At 42.1% G+C, this 24,972-nt stretch overlaps 1 protein-coding gene across 1 annotated transcript; it reads left to right on the top strand.

Annotated features, from left to right (window-relative positions):
• The first annotated feature begins 11,851 nt into the window (after positions 1-11,851).
• On the top strand, positions 11,852-24,307 carry CHRNA6 (cholinergic receptor nicotinic alpha 6 subunit). The gene is made up of 6 exons (XM_051777566.1): positions 11,852-12,128; positions 14,390-14,529; positions 16,391-16,435; positions 17,506-17,615; positions 17,745-18,732; positions 24,020-24,307. The coding sequence occupies exons 1-6, from the start codon at positions 12,050-12,052 to the stop codon at positions 24,140-24,142; spliced, it is 1,485 nt and encodes a 494-aa protein (XP_051633526.1). The 5' UTR covers positions 11,852-12,049; the 3' UTR covers positions 24,143-24,307.
• The last annotated feature ends 665 nt before the right edge of the window (positions 24,308-24,972 follow it).

The raw sequence follows: 24,972 nt of genomic DNA, 5'->3' as shown, positions 1-24,972 counted from the left end.
GAGAGATCTAATTTTGAAAAAACACAAGTTAGTAAACTTAAACACAAACTGGTTAACCCGAAAAATTTCTACTGGCCATAGAGGTGGCTAAGGAAAATGAGGTGTCTTTGCAAAAAATGTGTCTCTTTTTTCCTTTTTTGCCTTCTTCCAAACTTTGACTATTTCTGAATTGCAAGGCTTCTAGCCATCTCTAAACTTTAAACAGGGAGTCCTTTTCGGCTGAGCCAGCAACACTTTACTTCCAGAAGATGTTAGCTGTCATTGCTGCTTGCTCCCCGTGGATCTACTCAGGGAATTTCACCCTTTGCTCTTCCTTGTCAAGCTGCGTCTCACTGACAGCATAAATATGTCAGACAAGCACTGACATGCCTTTGCCTGTCTTGGTGCTGATGTTTGACATGGCACCAACTTGCTGTGATGCCCAGTTGCCACTTTGTGACAGTTTTTGCTCTGCATCGTGTTTTCCCAAAATGTTTTCATTTGTGGCTCTGGAATGTTTTAGCTGAATTGACACCCTGAAGCCAAGGGGTGTCCTACCACTTTTGATTCAAAACTGCTGCATCTTTTGTAGTATGAATGAATGAATGACAGTTGAAATTTTCCTGGCCTTTTATTACACATTCCAGCTCAACACATGCTTTGGATTCAATTATATCTCCATATTTACGTTTCTCCTTAAGCAGGTAATGCAGGATGATTTAAGATGCTCTTAATAATGTGTTACTGGGTGCTCTGACAAAAAGCAAATCACCAGAGTTAGTTACAGCATTCAGCTGCCCAACTGTACTGGTGATTGCTATCATAAGTTTTGCACCAATTTTTGCTTCATTAGATACTCATGTAGATGAGTCATGAGCTCAAATACCATAGATGTACAATATCATAGTTACAATGCCTTAAGGCATGTGTCACAGAAAGCTAACATGGGACCTGCTGCGCAGCCTCTGGAGGCCTGCAAAGGAATTGTCAGTTTTTTCCTCACTTCTGTCACCCAGTTTTCTCCGTAAGGCAAGCAAATAGTTCTCATTATTCATGTAAATTGGCCCTGAACTTCTGAACATCATCTTTGTTACTGCCTACTTTTCAAATTTTAGAGGGTGTTGGGTGGTATAAACATACAGCAAAGGGAGAGTCTGTGCCAGTCTCGGAGTCTAGAGACACTGCTATCCTGTTGTGCCAGATGAAACAAAGGAGGGAAAAAGGATGGGATCTAGCTAGCCTAACTTAAACCACCCAGAATGCAGAGTTAGCTAGTACCTGCAGAACAGGCTGGGATATCTCTGTTTGAAGTCAAGCTCTGCAGCAGCAAATCTTCTTCCAGTGATAACAGAGAAAGCCTTGAAATGGACACCTCATTTCTGGATAGCTGGAGTTAGATGGAATTAATCCCCCATTAATCAGATTATCTGCTTCTGCCTGAAGCAAAGATAGGAATATCTCAGCTCTGCCTAAACCTAAAACCTCATCACAAAGAATGTAGTATTGGCAACAGGTCACCCACCAAACACTCTTGTCTAATCCTATGCCTATGTACAAAACCTGAAGCCTTTCCCTTTCAGATACTGCCTTACTCACAGATAATAGCCACTGGCAACACTTGTGTAACTAAATGTGTTTAATTAATTTTTCCACTTCCTCCCTCTCTCAGTCACAATGCTCATTATGAGGTTGCTGATATTCCTTCCAAAAGCTTTTTCGGACAGAGCACAAAAGAAAAGATGATTTCTGACCATAATGACATCAGACTTTCTCCTTACACTTTTTGGCCGGAGGCACAAGAGGTATTGACGGCTCAGCCTGTCCTAGAAACGTCAGAACTCATGAGGTTCACGGAGCCACACGTTAAATGAAGTGTACAGAACTCTGTAGCTGTTAGACTGTAATTTAACAAAAATAAAGCTTTGCTATATAAAGAAGAGTCAGTCAACTTTGCAGATGGCCTCCATGCCTCCCTCACTAATATGAAGGTATCCACAGGAGAGATGGACAAGTCCACCAGCCTACCAAAAGGAAGATCTTGCCACTTAGCTCTTGATAATCTGAATGTTCCCAGTTGTGTGTTCAGTTACAGAGTTACTGTTTTCTTAGCAGGATTGCTCTTCACATAGCAGAGGATAAGGTGATGTTTGTTTTGTTCTTTTCTGAATTACTGGAAGATTTGGATCTTAATTTATTACCCATTGAAATGGGAATGGGCAGCTAGTCTCCTTTGGCAGCCTTGAGGTGCTCTCCTTCCAGATGCAAACTTAGGCCAGCCTTAAAAGGTTAAAAATGTTTCGGGACCTCTGGAGCTTTGGCCACTCCTGCTGCAGTGTCTTTGTTCTTTTATGCTGTGCAGATGGTGATAGATTTAAATTGTGTCAGTCCCAGAGCTGTCTTTCTCAACGTACTTGGTTCAAGAGCCAGCAATTAAGTGATGAATAAAATGGATTAAAAATATTTTCAACTGAAGTCTGGATTTTTATCTGAGTAGTTCTGTTTGTAGAAGGATGGCACCATTTTCTAGGGATAAAAGAGTCCTCTCCCTGTCCTTCATATAAATCAACTGTCCATTGGAATGTTTCACACAGGAGGTGTGTCGTGATGAGATTTCAGGGGAGATGTCACTTGGCTACTTGCTCTTTGGAGGCTGCTGTACATCACTGCAGTCATGGCATGCTTCCCCTCATGAGGAGCTCTGTCAGGGACTTTAGGTTTGGCCAAATACTCCTTTTGTTAATTTTTCATTGTTTACCTAAAGGGAAATTAAAATTCCATGTGAAAATCTGCATGATTTTCTGAAAAACTGTGGAAATGGCTGAGGTAAATAGCTCTGGGCTGTGAAAAACAGCACTGCTAAGACACCTTGGCACAATATGAGTACAAGTTCTGTGGCACAGTGCAGACTCATTTTTTAGCACTGAGATAATGATTTTCTCTTTCAAAGAGGACAAAATTCTCCAGAGAGTTGCAACAGTTCCTTCCAGAGAAGAAAATTGTCCCCTGAGGACAATTCTGACAAGGGTCTCAGCTGATGGGAAATCCAAGCACACTTATTGTGCTTTATTGCATGTCAAGGATCTGACATCAGTGCTGCTCTAAATCTGCATCCTTTGATCAGTTTTCATGGAATCTAAAGAAAACCATTTACACAATTTCTCAGTTCCATGTGGAATCTTAAGAGGACTATTGAGGTCTGCCTGACTAAATTCCTGCCTGTTTCTGTTACTGATTTTGCTCTAATATTTCTCAATATTTTTTGTCTTTAGTTTGTGCCAGAAGTGCTCCTGCTGACCAAATTCCAGTGAAATCTGATGAAAAACAGAAATAGAGGCTTAGTTTCAGATGAAATTATAATTGTGAATATGCCTGATTGTCCAGGAAGTATCTCTTAGTGGTTAATGCACTGAAGCCCACATCTTCGTGTTCAATTTTTGTTGGCTCACATGATTGCTCAGTGCTTTGGCTGTTCCATATATTCATGTGACCACTGAGGTTTTTTTCTCTCATGCCCTGGCTCTTGTGCCAGTTTAGATATTGACTTCTTGGAAGATTGGCTCTGTGTCAGTGTGTTTGTGCAGAGCTCTTGCGCAGTACATCTTTTTGACACTGAATTTTTCTGATGCTGAATTTTGGCTGCCTGTGTATTACAGGACTTTAAGGAACTCCAGAAACCTTTTGTGATGGGTGGAGAGGCAAATACTGGATTATCTGAGACAGAAACACTTTTATTACTACTTCTTGTTTGTTTGTTCCAGAGTGGTGATATGGTCTTTGGGAGGAAAAAGGGAGTAAACCAAGTTTAAAAAAATTTGCATTCTCGCTAATCACAAGGAATCAAAACTGCTCACAAAACCAAGCACAGATAATCACACACAAAACAGTTTCTTCAAAAGCCACAGGACACTAAAGGTAAGAGCACCTCGCAGACTCTGAAATGAACAGGATTACTTAGCCTTCCAGCTCCCTGTTCTAGGATTTTCCATTCCCACATGAAGTTTTTGAGTCTGTCTTAAACATATTGAGCCCTTTTACCATGTGCAAACCTTCTTGTAGAGTTAGTAAAATGTTGTAATGCCTTGGGAAACGTTGGGGAGTTGGACATGAGTAATTTTTAAGAGAAACATTTGTAGATCATTCCAGTGTTCCAGAATAAGGAGTAAGGACCGAACTCATAACAACTTTCAAACAAAACCTTATGACTTCTTTATGTTATGGGGACAAACTGTGTCCTTCAACTTCTTCATCACCTGGGAAAGTGATGAAGGGCATTGATTAGATTTATTACAGGAGAAAGCTGAGAAGTAAATCACAAGTTCTCTCAAATGGCACATTTTTTGGTATTGTCTGGGGTGGCAGCTGGGAACTAGACTTTCAGAGTACCCAGCATCAGCAAGGCATCAGCCTGACGAAAGCTTTCACCACGCTCAGCTTCTCTTCGGCTTCTGTCCTCTGATGCAGCATTAGTGACAGAAGGAATGTCAAGCTGCCTGGTCTAGATCTCTCTGGTGTATTTCTGAGGTTTCTATCCCAGGTAGAATCTGACATTTAGCACATAAATGGATCCAGTGTCTATCACTATGTAGGCAGGCATCTGTTATTTCTGCTGTACTTGGGCATGACGAGGGCCCAGAGCTCTCAGGAAATAGACCTGTATTAAGAAGATTTGTCCTCCATCTTCAATCTAGTGTTCTTCCTGCTCCAGAATCTGGGATAAAAATTAGAAGAGGTACTGTATATATACTATATACTGTATATCTCTTGCTAATGGTTAAAGCAAGAGTAGGAAAACTATTCTTTATTTCAGCCCTGCTTCCTGTTCAAGCAACATTTTTACCGTCACATGTTTTTCTGTCCACTCACTGACCTTTCTAAAGGTCAATTGGAAATGAGTTTTAAAGATATTGAGTTTTCTGTAAATTTGTTGTGAATCAAAAACTGCATAAAGGGAACAATCCAAATGAGATTACCACTGTGCTGGTTTAAAAGTTAACCAGCAAGGGGAATGAACTCAACTCAAAGGAGAGATTATAAGTCAGAATAACAATTTATTAAAATAATACAGTAAGTACAATAATACAAACAAACAATTGGTCTCAACCCACAAAAACCCAAATGTATAACCCAGTGCCCTGGGGCATGAACAAAGTGGTGTTCCTTGGGCCCTGTTTGAGTCCAAAGTAAAGGGAGAGGGGAAGAACCTGCTGGTGGGAGAGCTGCTGCAGTCTGGCCAGAACTGGTGATCGCAGTCCAGTGGTGGTCTAAGTCTGGTTGAGAGCGATGAGATGCAGCCGTCCTCTGGATCCCACGAGTGGGTTAAAAAATGTTCCAAAACTCCAAGATTATATATCCTCCAGTTCAGGCAGGAATGTTCAGTGCTCCCCTCAGGGCAGGGAGTTCCACAAAGGGTGTGAGGACAGAAACATCCTCCTATCTCACAGGCCTCTTAACACCTAGTTTATAGCCTGAGGAGTCAGGCTCTATGGGCAGAGGGTGCGAATAGTCTATTGACAACAATAGTCTAGTTTCTGGGAAATGACATGGAAGGCTATAGAATACAGTTTTGGGTTACACCCACCATGATGAACTGATCTCAACTGTCCTAACTAGGACAACCACTTTGCCCCATCTGAAGGAAAAATAGACAGACTATGTGTCTCATTTAGAAGTAACCACATGGTCAGCCAGCACATATATGTTAGTTCACTTATCACCATACATACACGTAGCTCCTGCCTAACTTCTGCCCATGCTGTTTTGTACTCTTAGAGATCTAAAAGGGAGCAAGAAGAATGGTTACAGCTGTTGAGGTAATGGAAGTTTTCAGGTAAAAGATGCATGCACAAAAAATAAGTCCTCCAGCTCACTGACCAGCCCTCTCCCTCTTGACAGCTATGATCATTTTCCCCCCCCAGTTATTAAGGATTTTTTTCCACACTAATTAGTTTAAGGATTTCTTTTTTTCCCCCCAACTAGAAAGTTCCCCATGGATTATATTATTTCTTTGGAACACACTCATGAATTTGTTAAAATATTGTTAAGGTTGAAGTCTCAGACAACTAGAATACAGCCTCAGAGAAGTTATTCAGCCAGTGCATGAGTGTCATTTTGAATTGTTGTATCAACAAGAGCACTGTTTGTTGTGCATTTTCTGTGTGGCTCTGTTTACATGGTGCTTGAGTTACTTCCTCCTTCCAATGGTCTACAATTTAATGAACATTTAAGGGCTAAAAATGGGCATTTTCATCTTCATTCCTTCATCCCTTTTAGCCTAGGCAAATCCAGACCTTCAGTCTGCAACTCTTTGCTGCAGTCATATCCCATCACCCTCTTGTTCAATCTGGCCCTGTACCTTCTGTTCAAACACCTCTCCCCTTTCCACTCATCACACTCACAACTATTGCATATTCCTTAACAATATTGCTACTATAACCGTTATTATCACTACAGGAAAAGGCATTAGGAGACCCCCCTATGGTCACTGAGTCCAATGATTTCAGGATGTTATGTCATAGCATCCCTTTAAGCGTTCCCATTTACACTTCTGCTTGATTAGTTTTTTTTTCCCTACTTATGAAATGCTAAATTTTTTAGAAATAAAATGTTGTCTATACTAGCATCCCTGGAGGCACTGCCGTTGTCAGTATAGAAGTAGGTGGCTTCCTACTCTAGCTTGTGTGGTCTTTATGTTATTTATGCTATCACAACTATGTGCATAAAGAAAGAGATTTATGCTTGTCTATCTCCATTTATATCTCTTCAGAGTTGTTTCAAAATATATTGTGATTTTTCAGTTTAGGATTGAGGAGAAATGGCATCTGTGGCAAGGAGGTCAAAAGAGGGTACAGAAATAGCTAATGCACCCTCTCTACAAGGTCAAAATATGTTTGCAGCAAAGAAAGGTATTTACACCAGGGAAGTGTGGAAACGTGTTTTACATGTTGAAAACCTACTCCTAGGACTTGTTCCTTTAGTAAGAGTTCTAAAAAAGCTGAACAGAGGTGGTTGTTTTGGAGTTTAGTTCCTTGAAAGAGATCAGGTTTTATCAGCCTGTATAATCTCCACCCTCCAGTCCAAACTGGAGGTCACTGAAGCAGGAAATGTTCAACCCCATATGTATAATGGAAGGTGCTTTGGACATGTTGCCATAAGTGATGCTTTAACTTATAGAAGATGGATCTCTGTGTTGTACTCTGGTTATTGCAGCTGCTTAGCAGGTAGGATCATGAGAATAGGCATCCCTATTAACACTTGGCTACTTCTTTTTATTTTATTTTATTTTTTTTATTTATTGAGTACCTACTTCACAGCTGGGGCAGCAGAGGCAAGACTACAGTGGTACTGTGGTTCAATCTCTTTAAAATGAAAGAGAAAGGAAGAAAGGACTTCATGACAGAGCAAGCTACTGAACTGAAGAAATGCTATGCTCAGTTTGTGGAAGTGCCCTAATCAATACAAGTTTCAAGACCTCTTTCCACCCATCATTTAAAATGTGACTAACAAAAAAAAAAAAGAAGTTGTAATAGAAAAGATCCTGAAACATGAGCACATTACTGTGCACACAGTAGCCATTGAAGTTCCATCCTCACTCATGCTTCATATCTCCTGCACACTAGAAGCCACTGGTCAGTGCCTAGTGGATCAGAGAGAAAACACCTTTGGCACACGAGGTCCCAGAGCAGGAGAGAGGCCAAAGACCAGGGCTTACATATGGGTGAGAGCCAGGCTTTGCTGCAGGGAGTGTGAATGTACTGATCAGGGTGTGACACTTAGCAAGCTAGACTGTACTAACACTTCAGCAACAGGTAGTGACCTAAAAGTGCTTCTGTGACAGCTGAATGACTTCCAACGAGGCAGTGAAAGCTGGATTCCTAATAGTCTTCAGATAAATGCTTTATTAGCCTGATTTGTTGTAATGATATCGAGCAATCAAACAAAACATGGGATCCCAACAGCACTCAGGGCTAACATAGATTAATAGCAACCTCCTACCCTGATGAGACTGTAATTGTCACAGATGAGGCAGGTACAGCACTAAAACGTCAGAGGAAACAATGATGCAATACTTTGTTTTTCAATGCCCTGGCAGGAGGTGTGCCTGTTCACTTCCTTATGGCACTCAATCCACAGAAGAAGAATAAAAAAAGGGATGGAGAGGTCCTGCTGTCAGTATTGCTTCTATGGCAGCTGTAGGAAATTACACTGGGTAGGGAAGGTGAGATGTGGACACAAAGCTAATCAGACAAGCATTTGCCAACTGAACTGGGGGAGGGGGAAGGGTCTGGGCAAATGCAGTTCAGAAACAGAGCAGGAGCAACCAAGAAAAGAAGCTGAGAAAGCATCTGGATGATGTAAGAGGGGAGAACGTAGAAGAAATTGTTTGCTCTGCCTTAGTAATATGTGAACATTTGTTAGTGAAGAATAACTCTAACAACACAATTAATAGATTTTGGGGTTGCCTCTGGGAGGTATAAATCTTTGTGAGCATTTTACCCGAACTACTTATGTGAAAAATGTCTCTTGGTGGTTCCTCCTTTGAGCCCAGTGCTCACTGAGATAGAACACCTCTCCCAGAGAGTTGTCACAGGGGCAGCCTCTGCGTCCGTCCCTGATGTCTCCAAAACCTTGAATGGTTGACAGACTTGCTTTATTTCTACAGTCAGCCTTCTTGAAAGACCTGGAACATGACAGTGTTCAAATGCCATGAATCAGAACATATGTAAGATATTAAGATATTGAGATATTAAGATATTTAAGGTAAAATGTTAGTGTTCAAAAGCTGATGAATTGTCCATGCAGCACCGGTGCAGAAAAAGCACTATTCAAAACAAACTTTGCGAGCTAAATTATTCCTTCATCACTCAGAACCTGCAAAGCAGCTTCATGTCCCAGCCTTTAGAGTTTGTCCTTTAATTGCCTGATCAATTAAAGCATCTCCCATTCTCAGAAGTCTTCCCTCTGTGAGCTTTACCAAGTCCTTACCTTAGCTTGGCTAATGCACAACCTATCCAAGCTTGACTACAGAACTGTCAGTAAGGTGGTGGGATTTGCCTGAGCTTTCACGATTCCATTACAGTGGATTTCCTTCTGCTGGCATAATGTTTATTAGCACTGGGTGTCCCATACCTGTGGAAGCACTTGTGTGTGAATACACAGATAGGAGAGAGCTCTAGCAGAGCTGGTTGCTTCCCTAATAACTGTCTGCTTGGAAAAGCAGTAAGTAGCAGAGTAGACATAAAATTCAATGCTGCTGAGGCCCCAACCAACTGTTTCAGGGGAGGGACAATGAAGAAACATATGGGTAGCCCTGAAATAGTGTCTCATTCCCCTACAGTGCTTTCAGACCAGCAGTGGAAAGGGTAACTGGTGCCCCTAAGTGCAAACTCACTTGCCTAGTGGTAGTTAGCAAAGAGTTGACAGGCTGTGAACTGCTACACTGCAGGCAGGGACTTCTCAGCAAATGGTCTTGAGTATCTCACAATGGGAAAGGTGTCACAGTCCCACTGCAGGTGAACACCTTGCATTGTCAAAGCCCACAAACAATTCAGATACGTCTCTCAGCAGTGAGCTCCGTAGCTCTGTAAGGGAAAATCAGCCATTCAGACCTCCTCCTGACTCCAGAAGTTAGGATCCATCATTAGGCTTGCAAATAGCACCAGGACAGATGCCTCCAGCCAGAATTGTAGGACTCACAGGCAACCCTCCAAATGGGTCCAGATGTTGTAGGTTTTTTACAGCCATTACCACCACCATGCAGCAGTGAGGTGCATCTGTGTGCTAGAAATGTTCATAGTGGGCAGATTTTGTGCATCCCTGCAAGCTGCTTGCCCTCTTTTTCCTTAGCCACCTCACATGAAGAAAAGAGACCAGATATTTTTTTTTCTGAGTCTATGTGTTCTCAGAGAGCAAAAGCACACGTAAAGGGACTAAATCAGCCTCTTCTTCCACACTTGGAGGTCAAGGGAAGAGTGAAAGCCTGTCAGTATGTACCAGATATTTGAGACTGGCATTTTCACACCTCTTTTGGCCAGTTCATTTTAGATTAAATTAAGTACCTCCTGAAGCAGCAAAGATTCACAAACTTCTTGCTCCGCTCCCAGCTGGCATCCTTGTGCTGAGGCAGTACCTCTGCTGGTCTCTCTGTATTCTCCATCTGGATGCCTCATCAGCCACTTGCCATGCCTCAGTCTCAGGCCTTTCTCTTCAGCCTTTCCCAAAGGCAGCACCTACTCCAGCAGGATCCTACCAGCACAGTCCCCCCTGCCCTGTGCTTACTGAAGAATTGGTGTTGCCTCTTGATTGAGCCTGCTTCCCTTGTTCCCTTCTCCCCCATAACAAAACAGCTCTTCACCTTGAGTGTGAGAGTAAGGATCATCTTACAAAGCAAAATATTTTGGAAATTTGCAAGAAAAATCACTATGCTGAAACCCACATTTTCATCTAAAAATCATTTGTGAGGAGAATTTATGTCTAACTTCAGCTTAAAGATGCCTCACAGACATGCTTTATGGTCTCTACTTACAACTATAATTTGCTTCTGCTTTTGAGGGCAAAATGACTGCCAGCCTCCCAAACACTCATGTGGTTCAATTCTTTTGTTTTCTCATCTCTCTGCTCAAGGTTCCCTGACTACAGTGAGCTCTGGAATAAGGCTTCTGCTGGAAATCCTTAAATATTTTCTTTTCATCCCTCCAAACTTGCCATGGGCAACTTTGTCTACTTCAGGTATCTTCTCTACGCAGTCAACTCATTCTTAAGTCTCTTTCTTCCAGACAGACCTCTTCCCTTCTGCCCATATTTTAACAATTTGTATAAATGATAAATTACTTCCTTTTTCTGAGCTGCAGCATTGCCTCTCTGTTACACAGTGTGAAGGGCATCTTTTTTCCCCACATTTTAGCTTTTTTCCCTTCTCTCTATGCTTACACAACAATGTAACTGCTGGGAGATCAGCAGCGTTTCTGTTTTGATCAAATCATTCATCCAGTCACTCAGACTTGTTCATGCTGGATTGAACACACATAAAGGAGATTCCCTGTCCGAGCTGCTCTCTGGGAGGCTGGATGTCACTAAATAACCTGTGGTGCCTTCCACCCCACTGCAGTTAAACAGGACCCTCAGTTTCTCAGCCCCTTTGCTTACAGATTCTTTTCAGGCATTCCTGTTGCAAGGACACGTGTACTGAACACCTGAGGAGTGAACATGCCTTAACCTCTGTAGTTTGTTTTTAAATTATGTGATTTAGAGTAACACTGTTGCAGAGAAGTTGGCCTGTAACAGCACCTAAGCTGGCCTGTAACAGCATCTGATGGTGAGGTTTTTTTATTTTACTTCTCCACCAGGATACTGGCACAGGAATGACTGCACACACACAAAAAAAAAGGTAGAAAAATTGATTTTGTGAGCTGACTTGTCTGTCAGGATAGAACTTAGCATGCTCAGTTGTTCCTGTCAGATGGCAATAATGAATCTACTTGCCTTAGATTTATTCACTGCAAGTACTGTCAAGCAATTCTATCACTTGATGCTGTGTTTATTTCAGTGTTCAGAGGTATGTTAAAACCATACAGAATCCATTTCCATTGTCTGCAGAATCAGTCCTCAGCAAAGGAACTGAAGTTGTTTCACTCCTGCAAACTCTGACAGACTCAGGTGAGCACCAGGCAATAGTTAAAGCAGCTGCTTTAGCGCGATGAGAGTACTTAACGAGTTCTTAAGGGCTGAGTTAATTGCTTCCCCTGCTCCACAAGGGCCGTCCTGTGTCTTTGCCTTCCCTCTCTCTTCTGCACTCTTACACATTCCCCCAGAGGCACGGGTGCGGGTGACTGAAAATGTGAAGTCACCTGACAGGACGCTGCCTGACTCCCTTCGCTCTGCACAGCACAAGCTCTCCTTGCCGAGTGGTACTGAAAGCAACTCTGCAGGGCTTTGCTCTGCTCAGCAGGCTGCAAAACTGAAATCCAGCTTTCTGCCACCTACTTACCGTCCAGGGGGTTTGTACGTCTTCTTGCCTTCTGTGTCTTTCCCCAAACCTCTGTTCTCAAAAGGAAACTCTGTTCTGCTGCTAGCAATGCATCCTGAGAGGTGGCTATGTTCGTGCTACCCCACTTTCTGTGTGTGGGCATTCGTGTTCACATCCTTGATTAAAGGTAGGCTCTCTTTGATACTGGTCTCTAAAGTATTTGCTAGTCACTGCCTCTGCTCCTGTTTTCCTAAATGAATTAAATGTAAAGCCTCTACCATGTATTCCTAACCTGAAATCTGTAACATTTCAACAGTATTTTAAGAGAGCTAAAGCAATACCTGTTTTCTCACATAAAACTCTTCATTTTTGTTTGATAACTAGTTGAAGAAATGTTTCTAGCAAACAATAAAAATGGAATAGCATTCTAGTAATTTCATTTGGTGCTTGAATTTGCAAGTGCTTAAATTATGCAGGCTGAAGATGTTCACATTCAGTACTCACACCTTTGAAAGTGAGAACTTGATCTATTGTTGTTCACCATTGTTTGCAATCTATGTTTAAATACGCTGGAGTCATTTCCAGGCACAAGTCTCACTGAGGTTCAGCAGGATTTTTGCTTTTAAGGCACTATATTTTTTTTGAAAGCGTCACTTCTGCTGATGACCAAGATGTGTATGAAATACAGTGCTTGTGTTAGCAAGGTATAAGGTATTGTCTTAAAGCAGCACCAGTGGGATGAGAACCTGTAAATGAAGTTTGAAAATGAAGGTCCTAAATACTTGTCTGGTTTTGTTATTTTATTTTAAAGCATGCATCTGTTAAGAAGGCCAGTAGGAAAATTTCAAATGAAACACGATTTTAGACTCATTGGCTTTAGTCATGAGACTTTGCTAAGAAACTCATGTTCCCATAATAGTGTACTTCTAGTCACAGAACAGTGAGTGGTGATGATGAAATCTGAAATTTTGATTTCCTTTTTGAATGGCACAATACATGATGTGCAAACATCCAAACTTTACAGACATTCATGTATCTATTCATGATGCTAAAAGGATGAAATGAAACATTAAGTTATGGAATTTTTACTATAATTTTCTTTCCATACGTGTAAGTCACCAGTAACCAGCATCTCTGCTTGTAATTATGATAATCTCCTGCAATATGAGGATGCTTTGTATCACCTTAGATGCAAAATTACTCTCCTTTTTTTCAAAAAACAGGGGAAAGGCAGCCTAAGCATGAAAGCAGTGCAGTTATACTTAGACCAAGTGTCTCTCTGTAGGATCCTGTAAGACATCTGTGCATCCACAGGCCCTTGTGTTTGCTGAAGAATATGTAAATTGAAAATTTATGTTCCATGCTGTGCCAGAGACCATGCTGCCTGACACAAACCCATTCTATGTCTAATATTTGCAATCACAAAGCCTTATCATGATTGATTTCTTGATACATTCTAGTGCTGCCTGGAACTAATGCAAAAAATTTCAGAACATGATACTGAAAAAACTAATTTTTACTCAATTGTATTCATAATATCTTTGGGATCATCAAAGAGCTTTGATAACAAAGCTGTGCACAGTGTAAGATGGAAGTTATAAATCTTGATTTCATAAAGTATTTTGAGTGGAAGTGCTGAATTATAGTAGTGCATTGTAATAGCAAAGTTATTCAAGAAAATTATTCTTTTGAGGTGATGTTGCCGGAGCCAACATGATCGAATATTTTCCTTTTCAAAACAAAGTCTGCAGCCTTTAGAACTGTCAAAATAACTATTTCAGGTCTGGACTGTATGTAACAGGTTAAGAACATTCTTCTTAACTCTGCAGTGAGTCAGCTCAGTGCCTGACACACACCTTGTTCCTGCTAAGCCACCTGGTCTATTCTTTATTGACTGGGTGTTACAGCTATGATCTGCTTGTTCCCAAAGAACAGCTCTGTATCACAAAGATGCATGCTATTCTATAAGAAATTTTAATATTTCCACTCTTTTTTTTGTTCACAGAACTTAATAAAGGAACTTCCTTCAGAATAAAAATTGTGCCATCTAAAGAGTTGAAACAGGAAACATGAGAATGAAATGTAGTCATAGTGTTTTAGACTAGGAGGCATCATTTTAATCACCTAACCAGAATCCCTCACATTTGATAGAGTAGTTGAGGCCTCAGTTGAGTAAGTAGCTATGTTTTTCATGAACTCTCTGTCTTGCCATAAAGACTCCCAAAGGTTAAATCTACCACATTGCTGCTTCTTCTACTTCACACTTCATTCTACTTTGATCTGATACCAGGGTGAGCCAAGCAGAGGCCCACAGGCTGGTGGCTTGATACATGGTCACAAGTACAAGATCCAGAAATACAGCCCAGACTTGGATAACAGTATATTATCCAGCACCTTCTTTCCCTTTTTCTTACCTCTGGCATAGCTATTCTTTATGTTCTCTAACAGATACCACAGCCTGCGAATCAGAGGAACGGTTATTTCACAAACTCTTCTCCCAGTACAACCAGTTCATCAGGCCGGTGGAAAATGTGTCTGATCCCGTCAGAGTGTATTTTGAGTTGGCCATTACCCAGCTTACAAACGTGGTAAGACTCACTACGGAACACTGCTGAGATCTGGGGACGGTTGTGAACGCGCGCGAATCGCTGACGCAGGAGATGTGATTGGGATGGCTGCACACACCCTAACTGGCATTTCACGTGGGCCTAAGCGTACCTGCTGAGACCTTTGCTGTTATTTCAGTTAGCAGAGTCGTTCCCGTTGCTCGAACAAGCGGTTTGAATGCGGCAGATTCGTTTGCTTACTCTGTAGCATCAAACCCCTTCGCACCAGGTAGCAGCTTCCAGAGCCCAGAGCAGCAGTACTGAATGTTCAAGCCCACTCTCCACAGGGATAGACCACTTCAGGGACACCTGGTATGTCCGGGTTGCCTGTAGCATGTGACCAGTTCTCCCGTGGGTCTACTGTCATTTCCCTGTGGTCCTGAGGGGTAAGATCTTTTCTGCATGCCTTTTTTTTCAGTCTCTTTGTTTCAACATGACATAAGAGAAGTGCAGCCTGCAGAGCGGTGGGGAGATGAGTTGTTGCATGTTTTGGGATGCACCGTGCACAAGGGTGAGTGTGTCTGGGGTGGCAAACTCTCTGGGCAGGACAGGGGGTCTCTCGAAGGAGCAAAGCCTGGCCTCAGCCCCTGCTGAAATCTCCCTGTGAAGCAAATTATCTGCAGAACAAAGGCAGAGTTTTGATTCTGAAGCACCTGGTTGAGTCCATAATGAAATGACAGGCAAGCAGCAACATTCAACAAGAGCCAGGGAGAGAAGTTATCTGAGAGGATAAATGTAAGGCATTGTAAGTCCTTGTGGTGAAGAGTGTCACCTTTTGGAGTTCCTCTGTGGAAGTATTTTGTTTCATTGTTACAGGTAGCTTGGCAGGTTTCCACAATTCTCTCTGGCATTGCAACCCCTCGCTCCTAGTGCTGCCTTTGAAGAAAAAAATGAGCATTATAAATAAATCAGGTGGATTTTTTCAGGATAGAGTCATGATTTTTACAATAATTTAGATGTTTTAACCCACAGACAGTAGCCCTACCGGCCTTTCAAAATTATTTTTGTGCTTAAACTTTCATATTAAATGTAGAACTATGGTAATATTTACATTAGTATGAAATATTGAATCTACATTTTCCATCTTTGTATGGTAAATATCTTAATTTCATTTGAGTTCACATGCTTAAAAACTAAAAACTACCCAAAGCAATATTCTTGCAGATATTTTCTTTGTCAGCCTGCATTCGTGCATATATGTAATACGAGTAGTTCTGAGTACTTTTAGGCTGAAGGCTCATTAGAACAGGATCCAAAACTTTATATTTGTGTTTCTTGCATCACCTTCCTGATTCTTCACTGACTGGCAATAGCAATAATTGACTGTAAAAAGAAAGTCTCTGTACAGAGTGACCTAGTTTAGTGCTGTTTGAATGCGTCTGCTCTAGAGGTTTGTATAGAAATTCAAGAACGCTGTGATACAGTTCCTCTGTATCTTGAATGTTACCGGTTCTGTATGGTGTAATCAAAACTTTTTAAACACTGAAACCAACAAAATGCACAGCCACCAGAAGAACATTTCAGTGTTTAAAAAGTTTTGATTACAGAAGAACATTGATACCAGAAGAACATTGTTCTTCTGGTGCTGTTTTCAGAGGAATTCTAAGTTTTGTGCTCTTCAGGTTCCCAGCCACTGGCAAAACAGTGCAGCTCTTTGTATATCTGATATTTATGGACTATGATTTTTCAATAGAGCTTTAAAAGTTTTGCAGTGGAGCTGCACATGACTGCGCCCAATATGTGAGTCCCTGAAAATTATCCAGAAAAAAATCTGGTTTCAGTAAATGTGGAATTCTAGTTTCCATTTTTATGGACTGAGTTTTTGGCCTGTGTTTCTTTCTAGGATGAAGTCAATCAGATTATGGAAACAAATTTGTGGCTTAGACATGTAAGTGACTGTGTTGCATTTCTCGTGTATTTTGCATTGATATGATCAAATGTGTGTTACCTTGTGAGCTACAACTATAGAATAAGTTCTTGTTTTGTAACAAGGATTTTAAAGGATGAAAAGGAGAAGCCCCATTAACCATAACTCAAAACGTAATTTCTTCATTCTTGTCTCCTTTCCTGTGTAGCATATTCTCCTCCAGCTTTGTGATCGAGTGGTTTTTTGGGGTTTTTTTTAGTTTTTTTCCTAGTAAATCTAGCTGGATGTACCCATTAAAGAGTGATTAAACATGGAGCTCTGCATTCCTAGTTAATCTCCACCAAGACATTTATTAGCAAGAGGAACGTACCTCCATTTTTCCTGATAGTTTTTTTTTTTCATTTTTACATAGATAAAAATCCTTAGAGGACCTAAACTACTGAGAAAATATAGTCAGCTTGCACCAGTTTTCTCCAGGCACCGATTGTGATCCACACTAACTTTTCTGCAAAAGATGCTGCACTTATGATAGGCTGAGAGACAATGGAGCATGGCCCGATGATAGTGCACCAGGCAGCAATTCAAGAGGGCTGCTCAGCATCCCTCACTGCCCTGGCTTGATATTTCACTGCTCTTGTGAAAGCAGTAATGTCCCCTGGCAGCAGCTGCCTGTTAGTGTGCACCTGTACCTCCCTTCTCCTTAGGATGTTGGTCTCCTTTGATGCTCTCCTCCTCTAACCTGTGGAGTGCAGCAGCAGGGCCCATATCTCCTCTCTGTAGCGGGGAGGTAACCTTTCACAGGCAAGGGTCTTTACTGATGTAGGAAGACAGATGAGAGCATGCCAGTGATGGATAACAATTGACATGCCATCTCCTCACAGAGAACCAAGTAGCAAATCAATGTGAGCAGTGTTCATGTATGTCCAGTGTTTCTCCAGGTCGTGGCCTTGTTGTCTTTCAGATCACTGATCCCTCCCCCACGTGCTGCACTTTACATCTTTATCATAGCCTGTCATTTTATAGGAGGATCTGAGAAGCAGATATTTGCTGATAATTCAAGGGTTCAAAATCTTCGTCCACTCTTCTTTCAGATTTGGAATGACTACAAATTGCGATGGGATCCCAGCCAATATGATGGCATTGAATTTGTTCGTGTACCAGCAGATAAAATTTGGAAACCAGATATCGTCTTGTATAACAAGTATGATGATTCATTTTACCCATTTTATTGATTCATTTTACCCTCTCCCTCAAAAGTGTCCTCTTGCAGCCTCCATGACAGACATTTTACTTTCATGGTAATTTTCTTTGCCTCATTTGTCTTTTTTAGTGCTGTGGGAGATTTTCAAGTTGAAGTAAAGACCAAAGCCCTCCTTCGCTATGATGGGATGATCACCTGGACCCCACCAGCTATTTTTAAAAGCTCCTGTCCTATGGATATTACCTTTTTCCCATTTGATCATCAGAATTGCTCGCTCAAATTTGGCTCATGGACCTATGACAAAGCCAAAATTGATCTTCTGATCATTGGATCCAAAGTAGATATGAATGATTTTTGGGAAAATAGTGAATGGGAAATAGTTGATGCTTCTGGCTACAAGCATGATATCAAATATAACTGCTGTGAAGAGATCTACACAGACATAACATATTCCTTTTATATTCGAAGGTTGCCAATGTTTTACACCATAAATCTGATCATTCCCTGTCTTTTCATCTCATTCCTGACTGTGTTAGTTTTTTATCTGCCATCTGACTGCGGTGAAAAAGTGACCCTTTGCATCTCTGTGCTCCTTTCTTTGACTGTGTTTTTACTGGTGATCACAGAAACAATCCCATCCACCTCTTTAGTAATTCCCCTAGTAGGTGAATATTTACTGTTCACTATGATATTTGTGACTCTGTCAATTGTCATTACAGTGTTTGTCCTGAATATACATTACAGAACTCCAACCACACACACGATGCCCGAATGGGTAAAAACCATCTTTCTTAACCTGCTCCCCAAAGTCCTGTTGATGCAGAGGCCACTAGAACAGCAGAAAAAAAATTACTCCAAAAAACCCAAGAAAGTATCGGACAGTAAGTCAGGCAAGTCAAAGCACAGCAAACACAAAGATACCAAACTGCAGAGGGAACAGCAGCGATGCAGTCACTGTGACAAGGCAACTGAACTCGCTACCACCACGAGAGGACTGAGCCATCAGTCACCGAAGTGGATGGTGGAGCAGGTGGAGTACTCCCCAGAGGTGAAGGATGTCATCAGCAACGTCCACTTCATCGCAGAGAACATGAGGTCTCAAAACGAAACCAAAGAGGTAAGGGAAGTAACCCTCCCATTGGGGATTGTTTTGACTGTAGTGAAATCAGTGGTGATGACTAGGGTTGAGTGCCTGTGGATAAAGAGCAGGGGGGGAAGGTCAACAGGGCAGACGTCCTGGTAGAAGTCTGTTGCAGACCACCTAGCCAGGATGAACAGGCAGATGATGCATTCTACAGGAGGCTGGAAGAAGTATCACAACCACTAACCCTCGTATTCATGGGGGATTTCAACTTGCCAGATGTTTGCTGGAAGTACAACACAGCAGAGAAGAATCAGTCTAGGAGGTTCCTGTAGTGTGTGAAGATAACTTCCTGACACAGCCAACAAAGGGCGGTGCCCCACTGGGCTCTCTGTTTGCAAACAGGGAAGGACTGGTGGGAGATGTGATGGTTGAAGACCGCCTTGGGCACAGTGACTGTGGAATGATGGTTTTCAATTTTGGATGAAGTTAGGAGGAGTGCAAGCAGAACCGTTACCTGGGACTTCCAGTGGGCAGACTTTGACCTGTTTAGGAGATTGATTGACAGAATCCCTTGGGAGTCAGACCTGAAGGTCTAAGCAGTCCAAGAAAGCTGGACATGCTTTAAGAAGGAAATCTTAAAGGTGCAGGAACAGTAAGACAAGCTGCTGGGGAAAAAGACCATCCTGGCTAAATGGAGAACTTAGGCTGGTTAAAAAAGAGAATGTTTCACCTCTGGAAGTGGGGGGCAGGTAACTTGGAGTGACTACGAGGATGTTGTGAGGTTACGTAGGGAGAAAATTAGAAGAGCTGAAGCTGAACTGCGACTTAATTCAGCCACTGTGGTTAAAGACATCAAAAAAGTTTCTATAAGTACACTGGCAGCAAAAGGAGGGCTGAGGAGTGTCTCCATCCTTTGCTGGATGCAGAGGGTAGCACAGTGTCAGGGAATGAGGAAAATGCCCAGGTACTTAATGTCTTCTTTGCCTCAGTCTTTAATACCAAAATCAGTCATCCACAGGATACCAAGCTCCCAGAGCTGGCAGTTAGCGATGGGGAGCTGTATGAAGCCCCCATAATCCAGGAGGAAATTGTTAGTGACCTCCTATGCCAGTTAGACACCTGCAAGTCTATGGGAAGCACCTGAGAGTAATGAGGGAGCTGGCAAAAGTGCTTGCCAAGCCACTTTCCATTATTTACCAGCAGTTCTGGTCAACCAGAGAAGTCCCAGTTGACTGGAAATTAGTAGGAGTGATGCCCATCTACAAGAAAGCTCAGAAGGACGATCTGGGTAACCACAGGCCTGTCAGTCTGACATCAGTGCTGGGGAAGGTCATGGAGCTGACCATCCTGAGTGCCATCACACTGCACATGCAGGACAGCCAGGGTATCAAGACCAGCTAGCATGGATTCACAAAGGCAGATCCTACTTTACCAACCTGATCTCTTCCTAGTGACCCACTTAGTGGATGAGGGAAAGGCTGTGGGTGTTGTCTGTCTAGACTTCAGCAAAGCATTTGACACCACCTCCCACAACCTTCTCCTGGATAAACTGCCTGCTCGTGGCTTGGATGGATGGATTCTTTGCTGGTTGGATAGCTGGGTCCAGAGAGTGGTGGTGAATGGAATTATATCCAGCTGGGTCACTGGTGCTGTTCCCCAGGGCTTGGTACTGTTTAGTATCTTTATCAATGACCTGGAGGAGGGGATCGAGTGCACCCTCAGTAAGTTTGCAGGTGACACCAAGTTGGATGGGAGTGTAGATCTTCTGGAGGGTAGGAAGGTTCTGCAGAGGGATCTGGACAGGCTGGATCAGTGGACCAGTGAAGTGCTGGGTCCTGCACTTTGGTTGCAACCACCTCACACAGCCCTACAGGCTTAGGGAAGAGTGGCTGGAAAGTGGCCCAGCAGAAGAGAGGATGCTGGTTCTACAGCCAACTAAACATGAGTCAACTACGTGCCCAAGTGGCCAAGAAGGTCAGGGGCATCCTGGCCTGTATCAAGAGTAGTGGGGCCAACAGGACTAGGGTGGTGATTGTCCCACTGTACTTGGTACCGGTGAGGCTACACATTGTGTATTCTGTTCAGTTTTGGGTCCCTCACTTCAAAAAAGACATTGAGGTGCTGGAGTGTATCCAAAGAAGGGCAAGGAAGCTGGTGAAAGGTCTGGAGCACAAATCCTATGACAAGCAGCTGAGGGAACTGGGGTTGTTTAGTCTGGAGAAGAGGAGGTTCGGGGGTCCTCACTGTTCTCTACCTGAAAGGAGGTTTTATTAGGGTGAGGGTCAGTCTCTTCTGCCATGTCTCAAGTGAAAGGATGAGAGGCAATGTCCTTAAACGGCACCAGGGTAGGTTCAGATTAGATATTAGAAAAAAAACTTTCATTGGAATTGAAATAAGTTACCCAGAAGAGTGGTGAGTCACTGTCTCTGGAAGTGTTCTGAATGTGGCTTGGGGATATGGCTTGGAGCAATTATGGTGGTGCTGGTTTGACAGTTGGACTAAGATGTTCTTGAAGGTTTCTTGCAGCCTTGATGATTCTGTGTTTCTGTGATCCAGATAGGCATGGCACCGCAATTCTGGCAAATGAAAACCTGGTCTAGAAGGACAGCCCAGAGGAACTTGTATTGTTGGGTGTAGAAATGAAAATTTTTATATCTGTGAATGGACTGAAGTTTCCTACAGAAAGGGAGGAGACAGATGATCCATTGGGAATGGAACAAGAAAAGTATTCTCATCTGTTCCTCTTCTATCCCTAGAGGATAGTTCAGACAGCAAGACAGTTTTAGAATAAACACAAGATTTGAGCTTCAAAGAGAAAGGGGAGGAGCATTAGCCTGCTACACCCACAAGAAATGAACTTTGGTCAGCAGTGGTTCAAACAGAGTCAATCCTGCCATAGAGCAGGGGATAAACCAGATGGGACTTTCCAGGGTCTCTTCCAGCCCTCTTTCTGTTGATCCTCAAAAGCAACCCTCTTTGACTACTCAGGCCTGGTAAGCAGTGACATCCCAACACCAAGTTTGCTATTTGCAAAGCAGGTTGCTTTTCTGTGTTAGTAATGGAACAAGTAAATTTGGAAACTGCTTTTTAAAGAACGGGGCCTGTCTAGCAACGCAGCAGTTGATCTAGAGAAGAACTACTCTCAGTCAGTGATAAATCTGGCAAAGATAATCCATCCAGAATGCTGTTGTCTGTACTTCATTGCAGTCAGATATGTTCCAGTTTTTTACAGTGATTTGAATAATTGTGGCTTCAGCAGTACAGTATTTTCAGCCATGATAAACATACATTGAAATAATAGCTGAGTTTTGGGGGAAGACAACTGAATAAAAACAGATGAGATGAATAAAGAACAACTAAAAAGAAAAGAGAAGGGGTTTAAAAGTGAGATTTGGCATTTAAACTACTGAATTTGCTTGTGTGAAGGTGCAAATCTTTCACCCTGATTGGGATTACTGTCATAGAAAATTATCCACGTTGGAATTTAGAGAATTCTGGGGCCATGTCATCAGGTGTAATCACAAGCAACTAAAAGCAGCTGCAAGAAAGACTTTATGATATCCCCTCACATCCAGACCTCACAAGGATCAGGAATGCTCTGACACTTCAAGGTATTTTTAGAAAGTTTAGAACCTAATGAAACGTATATATTTGATCTGTCATGAAATTTTTGCCTCTGAAATTTTTTACGTGCTCTTTGATAGCAAAATCAATTTCAAAACCAAATACTGCTGTATTTGTGCTGAAAACCACAAAAACTTTGTAAGGGAAATGTTGAGATATATACTTTCTATCAGAATATTTTGTTGAAATTCACGAAACTTCCGTGAAACCCAAAGATTACTTTTTCCCCCTCTTTTTTTTTTTATGCCCTGAAGAAGAAGTTTCATCCAAAAACAAAGTCCGTAACTTTGTGAATAAAGGGCTACAGTGTGGTGGCTGAATTCACAGGATGAGTGGGTAGTACATGCCAGACCAATGCAAAAGAAAGGGATCTATTAACATAGAGGAGGATGGGAACTGAGCTGAGCCTTGCTTAGTACCTATGCCCTGGCTGTTCTGCTTAACCCAAACATTTCAGCCTTGCTTTCACTTTCCCATCAGGTGCACAGAACATGCCCATGTACTGTATTCAGCTGATTTCTCTGATGCACTGAATAACATACTGTCTTCATTTTTTAGCTCATGAAAAGTCTTCCTTTGCCAGTCTCGTTTATTTGCTTTTGCAAATCTCTCCTGCTACAAGAAATTCTATTCTTAGTCTAGTGGGTGCATCAACAGCTCTGTATTTTGCCTTTAAAAACACACAAGGGATGGGAAGCAGGATTTTTCATTTACCAAAACCCTCCTCTGGGGGAAAAAAAAAGGGATTCTTTTTCTCAGGCAAGGACTGCGAAAATTTTTCTGGAGGCTGTTTCTGCTTCAGCCAGACATACAAAGCAGTATGGGTGGTATCATGCACTTGTCCTACATAAATAAAAGTCCTTTAAAAATTGTGTCAACATTTACAGCAGCTGGAGTTCTTCCTGCGTTTTTTTCATGTGAAGTACAGCAGCAGCACCTTGGAGGAAAATATAACGAAATTGGGAAAGCAAGTGAAAGATCCCTCAGCAGAGAGCTCTTAAACAGTCACTTGTGAATGTTCATCTGATACAGTGGTTCTTGTATGTAGTACAAGTTAAAAGGTACAGTTTAAAGGACAGCAAATTCACTGAACATGGTTCTAAGGTCTATGTCTCAGGCAAACACAGTCCACTCTGTCCTGCTGTCAGGACAAGACACTGCAGTTTGCTCTGTCAGACTTGCTGTAGTCCATGTGTCCATTAGTCCACTTTTCTGAAATCAACAGAGCCTGGCTGGAGAGAGAGTGCATCAAATCAGACCAGAATAGCAAACTCTCTTGTGCAGGCTGTCGGGATACATCCCTTGACAGAGTCTAGTGATGTGCAGCTATGGTGGTTGTGCCTGCTGTTACATCACCCCACTCTGCACCCACCACAGGGCCAGGTCCTATTTGTTAGTGTCAGCATCATAGCCAGAGTTTGCCAACAGACTCGAACATTTAGAAGAATTCAGCGGACTAGGACAGTGCTGTATGTTCTCAGCCAAAACTGGCAAAACACTTTTAGAAAATCAGCCCCTTCAGAAGAGACTTGAAAACTGCAGCAGTTGTAAGCATGACAAGTAACACTCCTGACTTGCATGTATGTTCTTCCTTGCATTCAAAAGGAGAAGGGACATTTCTACTGCGTGCTGTCAACTAGCAATTCAATGTAACACCATATGTAGTTTATCCTTTTCTTTCTTTATTCTCTTGCAGGTGGAAGATGACTGGAAATACGTAGCTATGGTGATCGACAGAGTATTTCTGTGGGTATTTATAATCATTTGTGTGTTTGGGACTGCAGGACTCTTTATCCAGCCACTAATAGCAGATAAATAACTTGATCCGCTGCTTTTTACCCATTTTGGGGTTTGTTTCATTTTCGGTTTGTAAACTTACCTTGTATTTCTCTCCTCTTACATAACCCATCTGCTCATCTCCTCCTCAGCACCCAGCCACAGAGGGTCCCAGATCAATAAAGCACATGATTATATTTGTGTTTGAAATCAGACAGGTCTTAAACACTTAATCATATTTGAAGACAAACTGACTTAATATTAGAATGTGCTAACCATGTGAGGTGTACACATTTGAAAACTACATGATCCTAAAATCTTGAAAACCTAGTTTATCTACCATTTAGCTTTGCATGTGACTAAAGTCCCCTCTGTTTCCTAATACTGAATACCAAGACCTTGATGAGCTTCAGTGGGATTTCTAAGCCACATCTCTCTTGTCAGATTAACAATGGTCCTAGTTCCACAGGAGTTTCCTCTCTGAAAACTCTTGCTTGCTTGGGCTCAGACATAAGCCCAGCATGGAAGGGTTCATTCCTGAGTGGGTACTGATCACAGACAGAATTGGCTTGACAGAATCAGATTGATCTGAGTTTTTCTGTTTTTAAAGCTGCAGGCCAACTTAGATTATACATATCTCAGGAGAAGAAGGCTGGATGTCATGAATCCTCTGCAAAGCTGAGCACCTTGGCTGAGCACTGCTGTGCAGACAGTGTTCTACTTGCTGGTTCCTCGTGGGTCAGTGCTGTGTGTGCAAACCTGTAACTGCAGGGACACATCCTTCGGGGCTGAGGTTGCTGCTACATAACCAGATTCCCAATCCTAGTGTGCTTAATCCTGAAAAACTTTGCAGATGTGACCCTGATGTGGTTT

This window comes from Manacus candei, unplaced genomic scaffold (assembly GCF_025592945.1).
Source record: "Manacus candei isolate 608988 ecotype Guabito, Panama unplaced genomic scaffold, ASM2559294v1 h1tg000010l, whole genome shotgun sequence".
Classification (NCBI taxonomy): Eukaryota; Metazoa; Chordata; class Aves; order Passeriformes; family Pipridae; genus Manacus; species Manacus candei.
This window is presented reverse-complemented; position numbering and strand designations above follow the sequence as displayed.